Below are 17440 nucleotides of genomic sequence, written 5' to 3'. Positions count from 1 at the left end.
TTGTTTCTTTTTTCAGATCCTCCGGGACCACCTTCAAATGCCCATGTTACTGATACTACAAAGAAATCTGCTTCTTTAGCATGGGGCAAGCCTCATTACGATGGTGGACTTGAAATCACCGGCTATGTAGTAGAACATCAAAAAGTAGGGGATGAGGCCTGGATTAAAGATACAACAGGAGCAGCCCTCAGGATCACTCAGTTTGTCATTCCTGATCTTCAAACCAAAGAAAAATATAATTTTAGAATTAGTGCCATCAACGATGCAGGTGTTGGGGAACCAGCAGTAATTCCAAATGTTGAAATTGTAGAGCGGGAAATGGCTCCTGATTTTGAACTAGATGCTGAGCTGCGAAGAACCCTTGTGGTTAGAGCAGGACTCAGTATTCGAATTTTTGTGCCAATTAAAGGTCGTCCTGCACCTGAAGTAACATGGACCAAAGATGATATCAACCTGAAACACCGAGCAAACATTGAAAATACTGAGTCATTTACTCTCCTCATTATCCCAGAGTGTAACAGGTATGACACCGGTAAATTTGTAATGACCATTGAAAACCCAGCTGGGAAGAAAAGTGGCTTTGTTAATGTCAAAGTCTTGGACACACCAGGCCCTGTCCTTAACCTGAGGCCAACAGACATCACGAAGGAAAGTGTGACACTACATTGGGACCTCCCTCTGATAGATGGGGGCTCACGCATAACAAACTATATTGTAGAGAAACGTGAAGCAACAAGGAAATCTTACTCCACGGTCACCACCAAATGCCATAAGTGTACATACAAAGTAACAGGCTTGACTGAAGGATGTGAATACTTCTTCAGAGTGATGGCAGAAAATGAATATGGAATTGGTGAGCCAACAGAAACTACAGAGCCTGTAAGAGCCTCAGAAGCACCATCACCACCAGACAGTCTTAACATTATGGACATAACCAAGAGCACAGTCAGCCTGGCATGGCCCAAACCCAGGCATGATGGTGGCAGCAAGATCACTGGCTATGTGATCGAAGCCCAGAGAAAAGGATCTGACCAGTGGACTCACATCACAACCGTGAAAGGGTTAGAATGTGTCGTGAGGAATCTAACTGAAGGAGAAGAATATACCTTCCAAGTGATGGCAGTTAACAGTGCAGGGAGAAGTGCCCCTCGAGAAAGCAGGCCTGTCATCGTCAAGGAGCAGACAATGCTTCCAGAGTTGGATCTCCGTGGCATCTATCAGAAACTGGTCATTGCCAGAGCTGGTGACAACATCAAAGTTGAAATTCCAGTACTTGGCCGACCCAAGCCCACAGTCACATGGAAAAAAGGAGACCAGATCCTTAAGCAGACACAAAGAGTTAATTTTGAAAACACAGCAACTTCAACCATCTTAAATATTAATGAGTGTGTCAGAAGTGATAGTGGACCCTACCCATTAACTGCAAAGAACATTGTGGGAGAGGTTGGGGATGTCATCACCATCCAAGTCCATGATATTCCAGGACCGCCTACAGGACCAATCAAATTCGATGAAGTTTCATCGGATTTTGTAACCTTCTCTTGGGACCCACCTGAAAATGACGGAGGTGTCCCAATAAGCAACTATGTTGTGGAAATGCGACAGACAGATAGTACTTCGTGGGTGGAGTTAGCAACAACAGTTATACGTACTACCTATAAAGCCACTCGCTTGACTACTGGAGTAGAGTATCAATTCCGTGTAAGAGCTCAAAATAGATATGGAGTTGGACCAGGTATCACATCTGCATCTGTCATTGCCAACTATCCGTTTAAGGTTCCTGGGCCTCCTGGCACCCCTCAGGTAACGGCAGTCACCAAAGACTCAATGACAATTAGCTGGCATGAGCCGCTTTCTGATGGCGGAAGCCCCATTTTAGGATATCACATTGAAAGGAAAGAACGAAATGGTATTCTCTGGCAGACTGTGAGCAAAGCATTAGTGCCAGGCAACATTTTCAAATCAACTGGACTTACAGATGGTATTGCTTATGAATTCAGAGTGATTGCAGAAAACATGGCAGGCAAGGGCAAGCCAAGCAAGCCATCTGAACCTGTGTTAGCTTTGGATCCCATTGACCCACCTGGGAAACCAGTACCTCTAAACATTACTAGACACACAGTGACACTGAAGTGGGCTAAGCCTGAATATACCGGAGGCTTTAAAATTACAAGTTATGTGGTTGAAAAGAGGGACCTTCCTAATGGACGGTGGCTGAAAGCCAACTTCAGCAACATTTTGGAGAATGAATTTACAGTCAGTGGCCTAACTGAAGATGCTGCATATGAGTTCCGTGTGATAGCCAAAAACGCTGCAGGGGCTATTAGTCCACCATCTGAACCATCAGATGCCATCACATGCAGGGATGACCTTGAAGCACCAAGAATAATGGTGGATGTTAAATTTAAGGATACAGTTATATTAAAAGCAGGCGAAGCATTCAAGCTAGAAGCTGATGTTTCAGGCCGTCCACCTCCAACAATGGAGTGGACCAAAGATGGAAAGGAGCTTGAAGGCACAGGAAAATTAGAACTAAAAATTGCAGACTTTTCCACTCATCTAATAAACAAGGATTCATCAAGAAGAGACAGTGGCGCTTACATCCTGACAGCGACTAATCCCGGTGGCTTTGCCAAGCACATTTTCAATGTCAAAGTTCTTGACAGACCAGGCCCACCTGAAGGTCCTTTAGCTGTATCTGATATGACATCAGAAAAGTGTGTATTGTCATGGCTGCCTCCACTGGATGATGGAGGTGCCAAAATTGATCATTACATAGTGCAGAAACGTGAAACCAGCAGGTTGGCATGGACAAATGTAGCCTCAGAAGTCCAAGTAACAAAGCTGAAAGTCACTAAGCTTTTGAAAGGCAATGAATACATATTCCGCGTCATGGCTGTAAATAAATACGGAGTTGGAGAACCACTAGAATCAGAGCCTGTGCTTGCAGTGGATCCTTATGGGCCCCCTGATCCACCCAAGAACCCTGAAGTCACAACTATTACTAAAGATTCCATGGTTGTCTGCTGGGGACATCCTGACTCTGACGGTGGAAGTGAAATCATAAATTACATTGTGGAACGGCGTGATAAAGCTGGCCAACGCTGGGTGAAATGCAACAAAAAGACTCTTACTGATTTAAGATATAAAGTTTCTGGACTGACAGAAGGACATGAATATGAATTCAGAATTATGGCTGAAAACGCCGCAGGGATTAGTGCACCAAGTTCTACCAGCCCGTTGTATAAAGCTTGCGACACCGTGTTTAAACCTGGCCCACCAGGTAACCCACGTGTTCTTGACACAAGCAGGTCCTCCATTTCGATTGCATGGAATAAACCTATTTATGATGGTGGTTCAGAAATCACTGGTTATATGGTTGAGATTGCTCTGCCAGACGAAGATGAATGGCAGATTGTCACTCCACCAGCTGGGCTCAAGGCAACTTCCTATACCATCACTGGCCTCATCGAGAATCAGGAATATAAAATCCGCATCTACGCCATGAATTCTGAAGGACTTGGGGAACCTGCTCTTGTTCCTGGAACTCCAAAGGCCGAAGAAAGAATGCTGCCTCCAGAGATTGAACTGGATGCCGACTTACGCAAAGTTGTTACTATAAGAGCCTGTTGCACCCTGAGACTCTTTGTTCCCATCAAAGGAAGACCCACACCTGAGGTGAAGTGGGCCCGAGAACATGGAGAGTCTTTGGATAAAGCTAGCATTGAATCCACAAGCTCTTACACACTGCTTATTGTTGGAAATGTAAACAGATTTGACAGTGGCAAATATATACTAACTGTAGAAAATAGTTCAGGCAGTAAGTCTGCATTTGTCAATGTTAGAGTGCTGGATACACCAGGACCTCCACAGGATCTAAAGGTAAAGGAGGTCACAAAGACATCTGTCACATTGACATGGGACCCTCCTCTCTTTGACGGAGGTTCAAAAATAAAGAACTATATTGTTGAAAAGCGAGAATCAACAAGAAAAGCATATTCGACTGTTGCAACAAACTGCCATAAGACTTCCTGGAAGGTAGACCAGCTTCAAGAAGGCTGCAGTTACTATTTCAGGGTTCTTGCTGAAAATGAATATGGCATTGGACTGCCCGCTGAAACTGCAGAGTCTGTAAAAGCATCAGAACGACCTCTTCCTCCAGGAAAAATAACTTTGGTGGACGTCACAAGAAACAGTGTGTCTCTCTCTTGGGAGAAACCCGAGCATGATGGAGGCAGCCGAATTCTAGGCTATATTGTAGAGATGCAGAGCAAAGGCAGTGACAAATGGGCCACATGTGCCACAGTGAAAGTCACAGAAGCCACTATCACTGGATTGATTCAGGGTGAAGAATACTCTTTCCGTGTTTCAGCTCAGAATGAAAAGGGCATCAGTGACCCCAGACAACTGAGTGTGCCAGTAATTGCTAAAGATCTTGTCATTCCACCAGCCTTCAAACTCCTCTTCAATACTTTTACTGTACTGGCAGGTGAAGACCTTAAAATTGATGTTCCATTCATTGGACGCCCTACACCAGCTGTCACCTGGCATAAAGATGATGTTCCACTGAAGCAGACGACCAGAGTAAATGCAGAGAGCACAGAAAACAGTTCCCTGCTGACAATAAAGGAAGCCTGCCGAGAAGACGTTGGACATTACATAGTTAAACTGACTAACTCAGCTGGTGAAGCTACTGAGACCCTTAATGTTATTGTTCTGGACAAACCAGGACCTCCAACTGGACCAGTTAAAATCGACGAGGTCACAGCAGATAGTGTTACTCTTTCCTGGGAACCACCAAAATATGACGGAGGAAGTTCTATCAATAATTACATTGTAGAGAAACGAGACACTTCCACAACCACCTGGCAAATTGTGTCAGCTACAGTTGCAAGGACGACCATAAAGGCCTGCAGATTAAAGACTGGGTGTGAATACCAATTCAGAATTGCTGCTGAAAATAGATATGGGAAGAGCACCTATCTCAATTCAGAGCCTGTCATTGCCCAGTATCCATTCAAAGTTCCAGGTCCACCTGGCACACCATTCGTCACACATGCCTCTAAGGACAGCATGGAAGTACAATGGCACGAGCCAGTCAGTGACGGAGGGAGCAGAGTCATTGGCTACCATCTAGAACGCAAGGAGAGAAACAGCATCCTCTGGGTCAAGCTGAATAAAACACCTATTCCTCAAACCAAGTTCAAGACAACTGGCCTTGAAGAAGGCATTGAATATGAATTTAGAGTCTCTGCAGAGAACATTGTAGGCATAGGCAAGCCAAGTAAACCTTCAGAATGTTATGTAGCTCGTGACCCATGTGATCCACCAGGACGGCCAGAGGCAATCATTGTGACAAGGAATTCTGTAACTCTTCAGTGGAAGAAACCCACCTACGATGGTGGAAGCAAGATCACGGGTTATGTTGTTGAGAAGAAAGAATTACCTGAGGGCCGCTGGATGAAAGCCAGTTTTACAAATATTATTGACACCCAATTTGAGGTAACTGGCCTAATTGAAGATCATAGATATGAATTCCGAGTTATAGCTCGGAATGCTGCCGGAGTGTTCAGTGAGCCTTCAGAAAGCACAGGGGCAATAACAGCAAGAGATGAAGTCGATCCTCCAAGAATAAGCATGGACCCTAAATACAAAGACACAGTGGTAGTTCATGCTGGTGAGTCATTCAAGATTGATGCAGATATATATGGTAAACCAATACCAACCACTCAGTGGGTAAAAGGTGATCAAGAGCTTTCAAGCACAGCTCGGCTGGAAATAAAGAGCACTGACTTTGCCACCAGTCTCAGTGTAAAAGATGCAGTGCGTGTTGACAGTGGAAATTACATCCTGAAGGCCAAAAATGTTGCGGGAGAGAGATCAGTTACTGTGAATGTCAAAGTTCTTGATAGGCCAGGACCACCTGAAGGACCAGTCGCTATATCAGGGGTTACAGCAGAAAAATGCACACTAGCTTGGAAGCCCCCACTACAGGATGGTGGCAGTGACATCACAAATTATATTGTGGAAAGGCGAGAAACCAGTCGCCTAGTCTGGACTCTGGTTGATGCCAATGTGCAAACTCTCAGCTGCAAAGTTACTAAGCTTCTCGAAGGCAATGAATATATTTTCCGTATAATGGCTGTGAACAAATATGGTGTTGGTGAACCTCTTGAATCTGAACCATTAATTGCCAAGAATCCATTCGTAGTCCCAGATGCACCAAAAGCCCCAGAAATTACAGCAGTGACCAAAGACTCAATGATTGTTGTGTGGGAAAGGCCAGCATCTGATGGTGGCAGTGAAATTCTTGGATATGTTCTAGAAAAACGGGATAAAGAGGGCATTAGATGGACAAGATGCCACAAGCGTCTGATTGGGGAGCTGCGCTTGAGAGTAACTGGACTCATAGAAAATCACAATTATGAGTTCAGGGTCTCTGCTGAGAATGCTGCTGGACTTAGCGAGCCAAGCCCTCCTTCAGCTTACCAAAAGGCCTGTGATCCCATTTACAAACCAGGACCTCCAAACAACCCCAAAGTCATGGATGTTACCAGATCTTCAGTTTTCCTTTCTTGGAGTAAACCAATATATGATGGTGGCTGTGAAATCCAAGGATACATTGTTGAAAAGTGTGATGTGAGTGTTGGTGAATGGACAATGTGTACTCCACCAACTGGAATCAACAAAACAAATATAGAAGTGGAGAAGTTGCTGGAAAAGCATGAGTACAACTTCCGTATCTGTGCCATTAATAGGGCTGGAGTGGGAGAACATGCTGACGTCCCTGGACCTGTAATGGTTGAAGAGAAATTGGAAGCACCAGATATAGATCTTGACCTGGAGCTAAGGAAAGTTATAAATATAAGGGCAGGTGGTTCCTTAAGATTATTTGTTCCTATAAAAGGTCGTCCTACACCAGAAGTTAAATGGGGGAAGGTAGATGGTGAAATCCGAGATGCAGCTATCATTGATGTCACCAGCAGCTTCACCTCTCTTGTTCTTGACAACGTTAATCGATATGATAGCGGAAAATATACTCTCACGTTAGAAAACAGCAGTGGAACCAAGTCTGCCTTTGTGACCGTGAGAGTCCTGGACACACCAAGCCCACCTGTTAATCTGAAAGTCACAGAGATCACCAAAGACTCGGTATCAATCACTTGGGAACCTCCTTTATTGGATGGAGGATCTAAAATCAAAAACTACATTGTGGAGAAACGTGAAGCCACAAGAAAATCATATGCTGCTGTTGTAACAAACTGCCATAAGAATTCTTGGAAAATCGATCAACTCCAAGAAGGTTGCAGTTACTATTTCAGAGTCACTGCTGAGAATGAATATGGTATTGGCCTTCCTGCTCGCACTGCAGATCCGATTAAGGTCGCAGAAGTCCCACAACCTCCAGGAAAAATAACTGTGGATGATGTCACCAGAAACAGTGTCTCTCTGAGTTGGACAAAGCCTGAACATGATGGTGGCAGTAAAATCATTCAGTATATCGTGGAAATGCAAGCTAAGAACACTGATAGATGGTCAGAGTGTGCTCGGGTGAAGGCCCTTGAAGCAGTCATCACTAACCTAACTCAGGGAGAAGAATATCTTTTTAGAGTTGTTGCTGTAAACGAAAAAGGGAGAAGTGATCCTAGGTCCCTTGCAGTTCCAATAATTGCCAAAGACCTGGTCATCGAACCAGATGTAAAACCTGCATTTAGCAGTTACAGTGTACAGGTTGGCCAAGATTTGAAAATAGAAGTCCCAATTTCTGGGCGTCCTAAACCAACCATTTCCTGGACTAAAGATGGGGTTCCACTGAAACAGACTACAAGAATCAATGTTACTGATTCCCTTGACCTCACCACCCTCAGTATTAAAGAAACTCATAAGGATGATGGTGGACAGTATGGAATCACAGTTGCTAATGTCGTTGGTCAGAAAACAGCATCCATTGACATTATAACTCTAGATAAGCCTGATCCTCCAAAAGGACCTGTTAAATTTGATGAGGTCAGTGCTGAGAGCATTACATTGTCCTGGAACCCTCCATTATACACTGGGGGCTGCCAAATTACCAACTATATTGTTCAGAAAAGAGATACAACCACCACAGTATGGGATGTTGTTTCTGCTACTGTTGCTAGAACTACCCTCAAAGTAACCAAACTAAAAACTGGAACAGAATACCAATTCAGAATATTTGCTGAAAACAGATATGGACAAAGCTTTGCCTTGGAGTCTGAACCAATTGTAGCTCAATATCCCTACAAAGAACCAGGCCCTCCAGGAACACCATTTGTTACAGCCATTTCTAAAGACTCTATGGTTGTGCAGTGGCATGAACCAATCAATAACGGGGGAAGCCCAGTCATAGGCTACCACCTTGAGAGAAAGGAAAGAAACAGTATCTTGTGGACAAAAGTCAACAAAACTATTATTCATGATACCCAGTTTAAAGCACTGAACCTTGAAGAAGGCATTGAATATGAATTTAGAGTTTATGCTGAAAATATTGTTGGTGTAGGCAAAGCAAGCAAGAATTCTGAATGCTATGTAGCACGGGACCCTTGTGACCCACCAGGAACCCCAGAAGCAATAATAGTTAAAAGAAATGAAATCACTTTACAGTGGACCAAACCTGTGTATGATGGAGGAAGTATGATTACTGGCTACATCGTAGAGAAACGTGATTTACCTGAGGGTCGCTGGATGAAAGCCAGCTTCACAAATGTTATTGAAACTCAGTTTACTGTGTCAGGTCTTACTGAAGATCAAAGATATGAATTCAGAGTCATTGCAAAGAATGCAGCTGGTGCCATAAGTAAACCTTCTGACAGTACTGGACCAATAACTGCCAAAGATGAGGTCGAACTTCCAAGAATCTCAATGGATCCAAAATTCAGAGACACAATAGTGGTAAATGCTGGAGAAACATTCAGGCTTGAGGCTGATGTCTATGGAAAGCCCTTACCCACCATTGAGTGGTTAAGGGGAGATAAGGAAATTGAAGAATCTGCTAGATGTGAAATAAAGAACACAGATTTCAAGGCTTTGCTTATAATAAAGGATGCCATTCGAATTGATAGTGGACAATATATTTTGAGAGCCTCCAATGTTGCTGGTTCTAAGTCATTCCCAGTAAATGTAAAAGTGCTAGACAGACCAGGACCTCCAGAAGGGCCAGTTCAGGTTACTGGAGTAACATCTGAAAAATGCACTTTAGCTTGGTCTCCACCACTTCAAGATGGTGGCAGTGACATATCTCACTATATTGTTGAAAAGCGAGAGACCAGTCGGCTAGCATGGACTGTTGTTGCTACAGAAGTTGTGATGAATTCTCTGAAAGTTACCAAACTCTTAGAAGGGAATGAATACATTTTCAGAATAATGGCTGTCAACAAATATGGTGTTGGAGAGCCTTTGGAATCTGCACCAGTACTAATGAAAAATCCATTTGTGCTTCCTGGACCACCAAAGAGCTTGGAAGTCACGAACATTGCCAAGGACTCCATGACAGTCTGTTGGAACCGCCCAGATAGTGATGGTGGAAGTGAGATAATTGGTTACATTGTAGAGAAAAGAGATAGAAGTGGCATTCGGTGGATCAAATGCAATAAACGCCGCATTACAGATTTGCGTCTCAGAGTAACAGGATTAACAGAAGAACATGAGTATGAATTCAGAGTCTCTGCAGAAAATGCTGCTGGAGTTGGAGAACCAAGTTCAGCTACTGTTTATTATAAGGCTTGTGATCCTGTGTTCCAACCTGGTCCACCCACCAATGCACATGTTGTAGACACCACTAAAAATTCAATTACACTTGCCTGGGGTAAACCCATCTATGATGGTGGCACTGAGATTCTGGGCTACGTCGTAGAAATCTGTAAAGCAGATGAAGATGAATGGCAAATAGTTACTCCACACACTGGCCTGAGAGTCATGCGATTTGAAATTTCCAAACTCACTGAACACCAAGAATATAAAATACGAGTCTGTGCCCTCAATAAAGTTGGTTTAGGTGAGGCTGCATCAGTTCCTGGTACTGTAAAACCAGAAGATAAACTTGAAGCCCCTGAACTTGACCTTGACTCTGAGTTAAGGAAAGGAATTGTTGTAAGAGCTGGTGGATCTGCCAGAATCCATATTCCATTCAAAGGTCGTCCAACACCTGAGATCACTTGGTCGAAAGAAGAAGGTGAATTCACAGATAAGGTCCAAATTGAAAAGGGAATAAACTTTACCCAACTGTCAATAGACAACTGTGATAGAAATGATGCTGGGAAATATATTCTCAAGTTGGAAAACAGCAGTGGATCCAAGTCTGCCTTTGTAACTGTGAAAGTTCTTGATACCCCAGGACCTCCACAGAACTTGGCAGTCAAAGAAGTGAGAAAAGACTATGTCCTTCTGGTATGGGAGCCACCCATAATTGACGGTGGGGCAAAAGTCAAAAACTATGTTATTGACAAACGCGAGTCAACCAGAAAAGCCTATGCTAATGTGAGCAGTAAATGCAGCAAAACAAGCTTTAAAGTTGAGAATCTGACAGAAGGTGCCATCTATTACTTCAGAGTCATGGCTGAGAATGAATTTGGAGTTGGTGTTCCTGTGGAAACTGCAGATGCGGTGAAAGCTTCTGAACCTCCTTCCCCACCAGGAAAGGTCATGCTCACTGACGTGTCCCAAACCAGTGCATCACTTATGTGGGAGAAGCCTGAACATGATGGAGGTAGCAGAATCCTGGGGTATGTTGTTGAAATGCAGCCCAAAGGGACAGAAAAATGGAGTGTTGTGGCTGAATCCAAAGTCTGTAATGCAGTTGTTACTGGTCTGAGTTCTGGACAAGAATACCAGTTCCGTGTCAAGGCTTATAACGAGAAAGGAAAAAGCGACCCAAGAGTGCTTGGTGTTCCTGTCATAGCCAAGGACTTGACCATACAGCCTAGCTTCAAGCTACCATTCAATACATACAGTGTCCAAGCTGGAGAAGATCTTAAAATAGAAATTCCAGTCATAGGCCGACCAAGACCTAAAATTTCTTGGGTCAAAGATGGCGAGCTTCTTAAACAGACAACAAGAGTGAATGTTGAAGAAACAGCTACTTCAACTATTTTATACATTAAAGAAAGCAACAAAGATGACTTTGGAAAATATACCGTAACAGCAACAAATAATGCAGGTACAGCAATAGAAAATCTCAACATTATTGTTCTGGAAAAGCCTGGACCTCCAGTTGGACCAGTGAGGTATGATGAAGTTAGTGCAGACTTTGTGGTCATATCCTGGGAACCTCCAGCCTACACTGGTGGCTGCCAGATAAGCAACTACATTGTAGAGAAGCGAGATACCACCACCACCACTTGGCAAATGGTGTCGGCAACAGTTGCAAGAACCACCATTAAAATAAGCAAACTGAGAACGGGCACTGAGTACCAGTTTAGAATTTTTGCTGAAAACAGGTATGGAAAAAGTTCTCCCTTGGATTCTAAACCTGTTGTTGTACAATATCCATTTAAAGAACCTGGACCACCTGGAACTCCTTTTGTGACATCAATCTCAAAAGACCAAATGCTTGTACAATGGCATGAGCCAGTTAATGATGGAGGGAGCAAAGTTATTGGCTACCATCTTGAACAGAAGGAAAAAAATAGCATTTTATGGGTCAAGTTGAATAAGATCCCCATTCAAGACACCAAATTCAAAACGACTGGGCTCGATGAAGGCCTCGAATATGAGTTCAAAGTTTCTGCTGAAAATATCGTGGGCATTGGCAAGCCTAGCAAAGTGTCTGAGTGCTATGTCGCTCGTGATCCATGTGATCCACCTGGTCGTCCTGAAGCCATTGTCATTACAAGAAACAGTGTCACGCTGAAGTGGAAGAAACCTGCTTATGATGGTGGCAGCAAGATAACAGGTTATACTGTAGAAAAGAAAGATCTACCCGATGGCCGGTGGATGAAAGCCAGCTTCACCAATGTTGTGGAAACAGAATTTACAGTGAGTGGACTTGTAGAAGACCAAAGATATGAGTTTAGAGTAATTGCAAGAAACGCAGCTGGCAACTTCAGTGAGCCTTCTGAAACTAGTGGTGCCATCACTGCAAGAGATGAAATTGATGCACCAAATGCCTCACTGGATCCGAAATATCGAGATGTCATTGTTGTTCGTGCAGGAGAGACCTTTGTTCTTGAAGCTGATATCCGTGGCAAACCTATTCCCGATATTGTTTGGTCAAAAGATGGAAAAGAACTTGAAGAAACAGCTGCTAGGATGGAAATTAAATCTACTATTCAGAAAACAACCCTTATTGTCAAAGACTGTATTCGGACTGATGGAGGACAATATATTCTGAAACTCAGTAATGTTGGTGGCACAAAGTCTATACCTATCACTGTAAAGGTACTTGATAGACCAGGTCCTCCTGAAGGGCCTCTGAAAGTTTCTGGAGTTACAGCAGAAAAATGTTACCTGGCATGGAGTCCACCTTTGCAAGATGGTGGTGCTAGTATTTCACATTATATTATCGAAAAGAGAGAAACAAGCAGACTCTCCTGGACCCAGGTTTCAACTGAGGTGCAGGCCCTTAACTACAAAGTCACTAAACTACTTCCTGGTAATGAGTACATTTTCCGTGTTATGGCAGTGAATAAATATGGAATCGGAGAGCCCCTGGAATCTGAGCCCGTGATAGCCTGTAATCCTTATAAGCTACCAGGTCCTCCTTCAGCACCCGAAGCCTCAGCAATCACCAAGGACTCTATGGTACTAACATGGACACGTCCAGTGGATGACGGAGGTGCTGAAATTGAGGGCTACATTCTCGAAAAGCGAGATAAGGAAGGCATTCGATGGACCAAGTGCAACAAGAAAACATTAACAGATCTTCGGTTCAGGGTAACTGGCCTCACTGAAGGCCATTCTTACGAATTCAGAGTTGCCGCTGAAAATGCTGCTGGTGTGGGGGAACCTAGTGAGCCATCTGTTTTCTACCGTGCATGTGATGCCTTATATCCACCAGGTCCACCAAGCAACCCCAAAGTGACAGATACTTCTAGATCTTCTGTCTCCCTGGCATGGAATAAGCCCATTTATGATGGTGGTGCACCTGTCAAAGGCTATGTTATTGAGCTCAAAGAAGCTGCTGCCGATGAATGGACTACCTGTACTCCACCATCAGGACTACAAGGAAAGCAATTCACAGTGACCAAGCTTAAAGAAAACACTGAGTATAACTTCCGTATCTGTGCTTTCAATACTGAAGGTGTAGGTGAACCTGCAACCATTCCTGGTTCCGTTGTTGCTCAAGAGAGGACCGAGCCACCAGAAATAGAACTTGATGCTGATCTCAGAAAGGTGGTCATTCTACGTGCAAGCGCCACTTTACGCTTATTTGTCACTATCAAAGGTCGACCAGAACCCGAAGTTAAATGGGAAAAGGCTGAAGGCATTCTCACAGAGAGGGCCCAAATTGAGGTGACTAGCTCATATACAATGCTGGTGATTGACAATGTGACCAGATTTGACAGTGGTAGGTATAATCTGACTCTAGAAAACAACAGTGGCTCCAAAACAGCTTTTGTTAACGTCAGAGTTCTTGACTCACCAAGTGCCCCTGTGAATCTAACTATAAGAGAAGTGAAGAAAGACTCGGTGACATTATCCTGGGAACCCCCACTTATTGATGGTGGAGCTAAGATTACAAATTACATTGTTGAAAAGCGAGAAACTACAAGAAAGGCTTATGCTACTATTACAAACAACTGTACTAAGAACACTTTCAAAATTGAAAATCTACAAGAAGGATGTTCTTATTACTTCCGAGTCTTGGCTTCCAATGAATATGGAATTGGTTTACCAGCTGAAACAACCGAGCCTGTTAAAGTGTCTGAACCACCACTCCCACCTGGAAGAGTAACTCTTGTTGATGTCACCCGTAACACAGCTACAATTAAGTGGGAGAAACCAGAAAGTGATGGTGGCAGCAAAATCACTGGTTATGTCATCGAAATGCAGACTAAAGGGAGTGAAAAATGGAGCATGTGCATGCAAGTTAAGACACTAGAAGCAACTATCTCTGGCCTAACTGCAGGAGAAGAGTATGTCTTCAGGGTAGCTGCAGTTAATGAAAAAGGAAGAAGTGATCCCAGACAACTCGGAGTGCCAGTAATTGCAAAGGACATCGAAATAAAGCCTTCTGTTGAGCTTCCTTTCCATACTTTCAATATAAAGTCTAAAGACCAACTCAAAATTGATGTGCCATTCAAAGGAAGACCTCAAGCTACTATAACCTGGAACAAAGAGGGCCAGGTTCTTAGAGAGACAACGAGAGTCAACGTTTCTTCTACCAAGACTGTAACAACACTATTGATTAAAGAAGCTTCAAGGGAAGATGTTGGAACTTATGAATTGTGTGTTTCAAACAGTGCTGGATCCATAACAGTTCCTATTACTGTAATCGTCCTTGACAGGCCAGGACCTCCAGGACCTATACACATTGATGAGGTTAGTTGTGACAATGTGTCCATTTCTTGGAATCCTCCAGAATATGATGGTGGCTGCCAAATCAGCAACTACATTGTTGAAAAGAGAGAAACCACTTCTACAACATGGCATGTAGTTTCACAAGCAGTGGCAAGAACATCCATTAAAATAGTTCGTTTGACGACAGGAAGTGAGTATCAGTTCCGTGTGTGTGCAGAAAATCGGTACGGAAAGAGCTCCTACAGTGAATCTTCGGCCATTGTTGCTGAGTATCCATTCAGCCCCCCGGGTCCTCCTGGTACTCCTAAAGTTGTGCATGCTACAAAATCTACCATGATTGTAAGCTGGCAGGTGCCAGTTAATGATGGAGGAAGTCAAGTAATTGGCTATCATCTTGAATACAAAGAAAGAAGCAGCATTCTTTGGTCAAAAGCAAATAAAGTCCCCATTGCAGATACTCAGATGAAAGTCTCTGGTCTTGATGAGGGACTGATGTATGAGTACCGTGTATATGCTGAGAATATTGCTGGAATTGGTAAGTGCAGTAAAGCTTGTGAACCAGTCCCTGCAAGAGATCCTTGTGACCCTCCTGGACAGCCTGAAGTCACAAATATCACAAGAAAATCAGTGTCCCTTAAATGGTCTAAACCACGTTACGATGGTGGAGCTAAGATCACTGGCTACATTGTTGAACGCAGAGAACTACCTGATGGCAGGTGGCTCAAGTGCAACTTTACCAACATTCAGGAAACATACTTTGAAGTCACTGAACTCACCGAGGACCAGCGTTATGAATTCCGAGTTTTTGCAAGGAATGCTGCTGACTCAGTTAGTGAACCATCTGAATCCACGGGACCTATAACAGTTAAAGACGATGTCGAGGCTCCAAGAATTATGATGGATGTCAAATTCCGAGATGTCATTGTTGTCAAAGCTGGAGAAGTCCTCAAGATAAATGCAGACATTGCAGGGCGACCTCTACCAGTAATTTCCTGGGCCAAAGATGGTATAGAAATTGAAGAAAGAGCAAAAATGGAAATTGTCTCAACAGACTACAATACCACATTAATAGTTAAAGACTGTGTAAGACGAGACACTGGACAGTATGTACTAACACTGAAGAATGTTGCAGGAACTCGGTCTATGGCAGTTAACTGTAAAGTACTTGATAAGCCTGGCCCACCAGCAGGACCACTTGAAATAAATGGCCTCACCTCTGAGAAGTGCTCACTTTCCTGGGGACGACCCCAAGAAGATGGTGGTGCAGACATTGACTATTACATTGTAGAGAAGCGAGAAACAAGTCGCCTTGCATGGACAATATGTGAAGCAGAGTTGAGGACAACATCTTGTAAGGTGACCAAGCTACTCAAAGGCAATGAATACATCTTTCGGGTAACCAGTGTTAATAAATATGGTGTTGGTGAGCCCCTAGAGAGTGTGGCTGTAAAGGCACTAGACCCATTCACCATCCCAAGTCCACCCACATCTTTGGAAATTACATCTGTGACCAAAGATTCCATGACACTTTGCTGGTCAAGACCTGAGACTGATGGAGGCAGTGACATCTCTGGATATATCATTGAAAGGCGTGAGAAAAACAGCCTACAGTGGGTGCGTGTGAATAAAAAACCAGTTTATGATCTGAGAGTGAAATCAACAGGACTTCGGAAAGGGTGTGAATATGAGTATCGGGTTTATGCAGAAAATGCTGCTGGCCTAAGTCTTCCAAGTGAAACCTCTCCCTTAGTTCGGGCAGAAGACCCAGTGTTCCTGCCATCTCCTCCATCCAAACCCCAAATTGTGGACTCAGGAAAGACAACTATCACTATCAGTTGGGTTAAGCCTTTGTTTGATGGTGGGGCTCCAATAACTGGATATACTGTGGAATACAAAAAGTCTGATGAAACTGACTGGAAAACTGCTATTCAGAGCTTCAGAGGCACAGAATATACAATGAGTGGGCTAACAACAGGAGCCGAATATGTTTTCAGAGTAAGATCTATTAATAAGGTTGGTGCTAGTGATCCCAGTGATAGCTCTGACCCCCAGATTGCAAAAGAAAGAGAAGAAGAACCTGTATTCGATCTTGACAGTGAAATGAGGAAGACCTTGATTGTCAAGGCTGGTTCTTCATTTACCATGACTGTTCCTTTCAGAGGAAGACCAATACCCAGCGTCTCCTGGAGTAAGCCAGACACTGACCTCCGCACTAGAGCATATATTGATTCCACAGATTCTAGGACATCACTTACTGTTGAAAATGCCAACAGAAATGATTCTGGAAAATACACATTAACAATTCAGAATGTTTTGAGTGCTGCTTCAATGACCTTCGTTGTCAAAGTTTTAGATTCCCCAGGTCCTCCAGCCAGTATTACCGTGCGTGAAGTAACCAAGGAGACTGCAATGCTGTCCTGGGAGGTTCCTGAAAATGATGGTGGAGCCCCAGTGAAGAATTACCACATAGAAAAACGTGAAGCCAGCAAGAAAGCATGGGTGTCTGTCACTAACAACTGTAATCGCCTCTCCTACAAAGTTACGAACTTACAAGAAGGAGCTATTTACTACTTCAGAGTCGCTGGAGAAAACGAGTTTGGTGTTGGCGTGCCAGTTGAAACAAAGGACGGAGTCAAAATAACAGGTACATTTTAGGAATAAGGACGCTCTATTTTTTTTTTTTTTGCAAGAATAATGTGACTCATTCCAATAAGTCATATTTAATCTTAAATGCTCTCAGTTTATAACCCCAGACTGTTTGATGCCATAGCACAAAATGAAATCTCTAATAGAGTTTTTCACTGATTTTAAAAAAAATAGAAATTTACATAGGTAGAAATTCAACATAAGATGCCAAATTTAAAGATAACTGAATCCAGCTACACATAATTTAGTGTGTGTGTGTACATGTACAGAAATTACATGAAATTTCTTAAAAGATTGTTCATTGTGTTCCTCCATT

At 43.3% G+C, this 17440-nt stretch overlaps 1 protein-coding gene across 2 annotated transcripts in view; it reads left to right on the top strand.

Annotated features, from left to right (window-relative positions):
- The window catches only part of Ttn (titin), a 278254-nt gene that overhangs the window by 227257 nt on the left and 33557 nt on the right, over positions 1–17440 (top strand). For both annotated transcript variants that reach the window (XM_017794905.1, XM_017794904.1), the window contains one exon: positions 17–17122. In XM_017794905.1, coding sequence (XP_017650394.1) covers positions 17–17122 — 17106 coding nt within the window. The remainder of the gene's footprint in view (positions 1–16; positions 17123–17440) is intronic.

This window comes from Nannospalax galili, unplaced genomic scaffold, assembly GCF_000622305.1.
Source record: "Nannospalax galili isolate Female #2095 unplaced genomic scaffold, S.galili_v1.0 scaffold346, whole genome shotgun sequence".
In the NCBI taxonomy this organism is placed as follows: domain Eukaryota; kingdom Metazoa; phylum Chordata; class Mammalia; order Rodentia; family Spalacidae; genus Nannospalax; species Nannospalax galili.
The sequence above is the reverse complement of the archived record's forward strand: the minus strand, read 5'-3'. Positions and strand labels throughout refer to the sequence as shown.